The sequence below is a fragment of the Mustelus asterias genome, chromosome 8, assembly GCF_964213995.1.
Source record: "Mustelus asterias chromosome 8, sMusAst1.hap1.1, whole genome shotgun sequence".
NCBI lineage: Eukaryota > Metazoa > Chordata > Chondrichthyes > Carcharhiniformes > Triakidae > Mustelus > Mustelus asterias.
Window position 1 is genome coordinate 89,450,336 of NC_135808.1, and position 6,607 is coordinate 89,456,942.

Consider the following 6,607-nt stretch of genomic DNA (forward strand, 5'->3'; position numbering starts at 1 on the left):
GGGTGGAATGGCCACTCAAACCTTTCTTCTTTGTCAGTACAAGGAGTTCTTGTATGGACAAGGAGATCCTGTGAGAATTGCCATGGATCAGAGAACCTGCTTCATTCTCACACTTAAGGAGAAGATGAAACAAAGGGACTTTAATCTTTTTACTTGTTGGTCTATGGGGCTTGAGATCCTCTGGTTATGGACATCCAATTTTGAAGATAAAGGCCTTTCTGCCCTGCTGTGCTGATCGAGTAGCGTAACAAGGCAGGAAATTTTAGTGGGAGGCTAAAAACGGGAAACACACCTGGTGTCAGGCTGTTCACGATCCTCCCGGGCCATTTTTACTGACTTAATCAGCCTCTTGCCCTTAGGATGATTTAAATGCTATTAGTGACATCAGCACATAATATTCTGGGCTCACTTAGCTCTCCGACCTCACCGATGGAGGTCCTTATGGGCGAGGATCACAAATGGCCCCCACCAATGGGGACCTAACGTGATGGCCTCACCAGAGTCACCAGAGGCCATTAAGGGCCCGCCAGGTGGTCGGGGACAGGCTGTGCCCTTTTGACAGTACCAGCCTGGCACTGCCAGCCTGGGACCATGGCAGTGCCCATGCCACAGGGTAGTGCCGAGGGGGTGGGGCCAGAGCCTCACAGAGGCAGAGCCAGACCGGGGAGGGTGGGGAGCAATCTGCATTGGTGGGTGGGGGGCCGATGATGTGACCAGTGATCGGGGTCAAGGCCACTGATTGGGGGTCGGGGCTGGCGATCGTGATGCTAGCGATTTGGGTGGCCAGTGGAGGCCGGCGAATGGAGGTGAGGGGGGGGCGTGTGGAATGACCAGGAAGCCGATGATCGCGTCTGTGGGTGGGTGGGGTGGTTACAGATCTCCCATATGCTGTGTACACTTGTACATCAGGGTGCATGCCTCGCAGTCCGCTTCCCCAGTGTGCTTAGGCTCTGCCCCCCCCTTACTACCATTCTGATTGGGTACCTGTTGCCCACTGAAGAATTCTTCCCAAAAGCAAGGACCACCCTCAAGGAAACAATCCTCCTCACCACTGACATCCCCTCTCCTTATCACTGTGGTCTGGCCTAGCAACCTCACACACCTTTGACTGGACCTGCTCCTGGCTGGTTGCAGTCCCATCAGTAGCTACATTCTCAGGGGCACTGCTGAGACTGAAGAACTGCCAGCTCCCGAATTGGCCAGCAGCTCTTGGTGATAGGATCTGCACCTTTAAAAGGATGTGAGTCCCAATACCAGGCAGTTAATTGCCCTGATGGGCACATAATTGGGTTGGGGCTCCTGAGAAGAGCCAATGTGCAGTTGCCCCCAGCTTTCTAGCCTGTCATTTAGGATACCACCATCCACATTAAATACAGCCCACTGGAGGCTTGGAAGCTTCCTGCGTCTAGTGATGCATAGGACAGATAAAGCACATGATTGCATCTGTTGTATTAAGAGGGAGACAGCATTATCCTTTTAATCATGTCCGATTCAAAACTCAACTTCTGATCTAAGATTCTCTCCATTATGGATACTTCCACCTTCCAACACCACCCACTCCGACCCTACTTCAGTCCATCTACTGATGTATCTCATCAATATCATCTCCAAATTCAATGGAAGACAAATTTGTTCAATAATGCTGCTTCAAGTGATGCTATACAGACAACATTGATTCCCCAGGGACTGACAGTGCCATGGGTCACTACTTGCCCACATGACATCCATTGGTGATATCAATAAAATTGTGGAACTCATTATCACAGCGAACCGTTAAGATGTTACCAAATGGACCGTACAGCTGCCTCAGGCAAAGCTAGGGGAGGTGGTTCTACCTCCTAATCAACACCTTGTGGTGCCTAGATGTAGCAACACTGGTGAGTTACTGCTCCCCGGATCTAAAATACTTGACACTAAAATGCCATCCCTACTACCTTCCACGGGAGTTCACCTCTGTTATCCTGACAGCAGTTTACATCCCACCCCACGCAGACATGAAGACCGCACTGGACGAATTATACACCACCACAAATAGCCTTGAGACGAAACATCCCGAGGCCTTGTTCATTGTGGCCGGGGACTTCAATCAGGCCAAACTCAAGAGCATCCTACCAAGATACCACCAGCACATCTCCTGTTCCACCAAACGTGGACCATTTTCCATATCTTAGAAGGTTCCTCACAATGAAGGCAGATGGAGCCAATGAAATTCATCTTCACCTCCAGCATGCTAGCTCAGCCTTCAGCTGACTGAGGAAAAGAGTATTCGAGAACCAGGATCTCAAACCTGAGACTAAGATCAGAGCTCATTGGGCATACCCATGCTCCTATATGCTTCAGCGATTACGAACCTACAGCAGACGCCTCAAAGCACTGTAGTACCATCAGCGGTGTCTCCAAATCCAGTAGCAAGCAAGGCAGTACAATAGCAACATCCTCTCCCAAGCCAACATGCTCAGCATCAAGGTGTTAATAACTCAAAACCATCTCCATTGAACAGAACATGTCATTTACATTCCTGACACCAGACTCCTGAAACAACTGCTCCACCTGAACGCAGGCACAGCAGGAGACTCCCATGAGGACAGCGGAAATGCTCCACGAATGTCCTCAAAGCATCTCTGAAGCTACCTAACAGTCCCATAAACTTCCGGGAGTCCTTAGCCTGTGACCCACCAAAATGGAGGAGGTTCATCCTGAAAGGCACCAAATACAGCGAGACACTTTGTTGGGAACATGCAGAAGTGAAATCGGTGCATTGGAGAAAACACACAAACCTCCAAACAATTCACCTACCCGACACTTCAAGTACCACTTCCGCCACACGTGGCAGGGTCTGCAGATCAAGCACTGGATTTATCAGCTACCTCAAAACCCAAACTGCAGTGGCAGCAAGTCATCATCAATCCCAATGGATTGCCCAAGATGACGACTCTGGAGATAGATTTTCCCCCCTATTCAGTGAACGCATTCCTAATCAATTTCCCATCCTCCACCCCGCAAGTACTGCAATCAATCCAAAATGTTGCCACTCACATCCTCACACATAAGGGCTATATTTTACAAGGGGATGGGGTCACCACCATCAACACCTCCTCTCTCCGAGGATAAATGTTATCCAGTTTGCCCCACAGCCATTTAGCAGCCCTGGCCCTTTAATTGGCTTGCATCAGAAATGTCTCCACCACCAAGAGCCAATTAAATGATTTGAGAAGGGCATAAAATTCAGCTCCAAATCCCACTCAAGCATTGCCATTTCCATTCATTTATGTAGCTCCCTGTCCAATGCCTTGCAGCTCAGATTCTACTCCTTTGAACCTGGGAATGAAGGGGTTAAGGACACGTGATACCTGATTTATAAAGAACCAATCAGGAGCTGCTCTCTCTTTTCAAAATCTGACATCAGCAGGAAGCAATCCTGAAGATTCTCCCGCTGCTGCTGAAAATGCTAAGCTCCACCCTCCAGACGTTTCTCCCATGATTCCCTAGCTGCTCGAGTTCCCGAGAGAATGACCATCTCCAACAAGAGAGAATCTGACCGTTCTCTCTTGAAATTCAATGATACTACCATCACTGCATCCTCCACCAACAACTTCCTGGGGGATACCATTGGCTAGAAACTTAACTGGGCCAGCTATATAAATACTGAAGCTACAAAAGCAAGTCACAGGCTGGGAATTCTGTGGTAAGTAACTCACTTCCTGACTTCACAAAACCTGTCCACCAGCTACATGGCATAAATCACGCATGTGATGGAATACACTGCAATTGCCTGGATGAGTGAAGCTTCAACAGCACTCAGGAATCTCGACACCATCCAAGAAAAGATAGCTCACTTGATCAGCACTCCATCCACCACCTTAAACATTCACTCCCTCCAACATAGGTGTACAGTGGAAACAATGTAAATCACCTACAAGATGCACTGCAGCAACTCACCAAGGCTCCTTCAACAGCAGCACCTTCCAACTGAGAGCGCTAGCCCCTAGAACAATAAGGATGGGAACACCACTACCTGCAAGTTAATCGCCAAGTAACACACCACCCTAACTGAGAAGTACTTTGCCATTCCTTCATTATTAGTAGATCAAAATCCTGGAACTCCCTCCCAAACAGCATGGTGGGCATACCTATACCACAGACTGTCGTGATTCAAGAGGGTGGCTCACCATCAACTTGTCATGAACAATTAAGAAAGGGTAACGATTTAAGAAGGTGGCTCACCATCACCTTCTCATGAACAATTAAGAATGGGTAACAAATGCTGGCCTTGCTCATGATGCTCTCATTCCATGAACGAGTAAAATAAAATCTGTTTTCGGATCTACTTTTATCCTTACACCTACATCCTTACACATGCCAAGGGCCATTTTTCATGCGAAAGGTACTGTGTGAAAACAAATTGTTATTTTACTTGTTAAAATACTTAAAGAAGTTTATAAACTCAAATTTTGAAACAAATATTAACCCTATAAACTGTATTTTAGTTACAGAATGCAATTGCAACCCCAAATCATTATTCCTTCAGATTAATTTCCTTGAATAGTTTCCTGCAGTGTATAGTTATTGGACTCCGCCTTGAAATATAAAATATTATTGTACATGGACAGCCAAATGATAAGCAAATAAAATTGAGAAGGATGTGGATGGAGACGCATGCAGTAATACCACATTCAATAAGATAATCATGAGGGAAAGAAAATCAAAACAGAATGCAGTCAAATTTTTGACACGACATAGAATGCTGCATTTTACATAAATTTGATGCCATAAGAAACATCTATTATAATCAGTTACTGATTCTCAATAAATGTTTAAGATACAGTTCACGTAAAGGATTGAGTGGAATTCTCCCCCCTATGCTTTCCCCATTAGGTGAACAGCATCGCCGTGCTTCCCTTCCTCATTTGAGAAGAAGGTGAGATTATCTAGCTGTAGAAAGCTGTCAATGCCACACTGTGATTGGCCAAAAGGAGGTGCACTACTCCAGGGTTGAACTGGTCCTGCCAATTATTATTTTCCTGTGGATTCTATTATTAAGTGCTCAATCTCGCACCCCAACTCAGAGCTGCAAAAATTCAATCACTGAAAGATAGGAAATTCAATTGACTCAGATTTGTACTCAGTGCTCTAGGCATTTTTGGCTAACCATCAAGCAGTTGATGATTATGACATACACCATGCAATTAAAGATTTTTAAACATTTAATCCTATGTTGTTTTGATGATGAGGATAAAAAAATGTGAAACTTCTAAAAAGACCCCAAAAAAAATCAAATGCGTTGAAGCCGTCAGTCAGACCTTATTGCTCTGTTAGTTGCAGGTGTAACGAGGACATTAATACAGAAGTATATCTTTAAAATGAATGTTTTTCACCCTTTGTCATATCAGGCATTAACATGTACAAATCTCTTGTGTGGGTGCACAAGTACAGCACATTATGTACTTCAGAAGTTATCAGCATCACATTAAATGGTGATAAGAAAATGAAAGGTAATTTCACATTTCTGCGCAGGAGCCAGTGATGGGCAGTGTGTGTGTCAGAATAATAACGACAATTAGACATGTGTTGCCCATTCATTGCTGACTGTAGGTGGGGTGGGAAATAAAGGGTGTGGCAAAATGAAGTCTGACCATTCAAATACAACTCTTACAGGTCAACTATTATTGCTTCTTACCGTTATTACAGCTCTGCAAAATCAAGCACAATTCGTTGCATCAGTGACAGTATTCTCTCCCTCTATTTCTATTTAAGTTGCGGGTTCAAACGATGTATAAAAACTTACACAAAATACCACAGGCGCCAGTAAATTGTGATGGTCTTAATTTTCAGAAGGGGGGGGGGGGGTCAGGAAGTAAAATTGTCGCACAATGCAGTGGAAGGGATGATATGAAGTGGTTCCTGCTGTATATTTACATCCGTTTTAATTCCCCCATTCAAACTACATTGTGCAGGAACTATGAAAACACACACACACAGCTGTGCATACAACAGATTGGTCAACCATGTGCAACTTAAACCTCCGCCCACCACAACATCCCAAACGCTGCCTTTTTTCTCCCCTCTGCTGGAGAGAGAAAAAAAAATTTTTTGTATATATTTTGTTTAAATAAAAGGTGGCCAAAAGTGTGTGTGTGAATAACATTTGTGATGTGCCGGCGCGGGTGGGCTGGTGTCACAGGTTGTTCCCTACCTGAGGACGGCCGTCTCTCCCTGTCGCACCATGATGTTGTCCACAGCTGGCCAGGGGAAATCCACGCTCTGAGCGGCCGGGAGGCAAGTGGGCAACAAGCAGCACAGGGTAAGCAGGAGAGCCGCCAGCCACTGGCCTGAGGCGCAGGGTGAAGCATCCTGCACGGTGTCCATCGCTTCTCTCCCCACTCCTCCTCCTCTCCCCTGTCTCGGAGCAAAAGCTGGGAAAACCCTCTTTCCCCTCCACCCCCCCGCCCGGCTTCCCTCCCTCCCTCTCTCTCTCTCTCTGCCCAGCCTACAGAGTTTTTTTTTTCGCTCTGGCGCTGCTCTGACTCTAAAGTCGGAGCTCTCTATTCTCCAGCGGCTTCCACATCATCCAGCGACGAACTGATGTAAAATGCGTTTGTGTGTGTGT

At 46.2% G+C, this 6,607-nt stretch overlaps 1 protein-coding gene across 1 annotated transcript in view; it reads right to left on the reverse strand.

The window, feature by feature from the left end:
• negr1 (neuronal growth regulator 1) overlaps positions 1-6,366 on the reverse strand; it is a 531,576-nt gene extending 525,210 nt beyond the window's left edge. The window contains exon 1 of the mRNA XM_078219382.1: positions 6,194-6,366. Within this exon, the coding sequence (XP_078075508.1) occupies positions 6,194-6,366 (173 nt within the window). The remainder of the gene's footprint in view (positions 1-6,193) is intronic.
• Between the last annotated feature and the right edge of the window lie 241 nt (positions 6,367-6,607).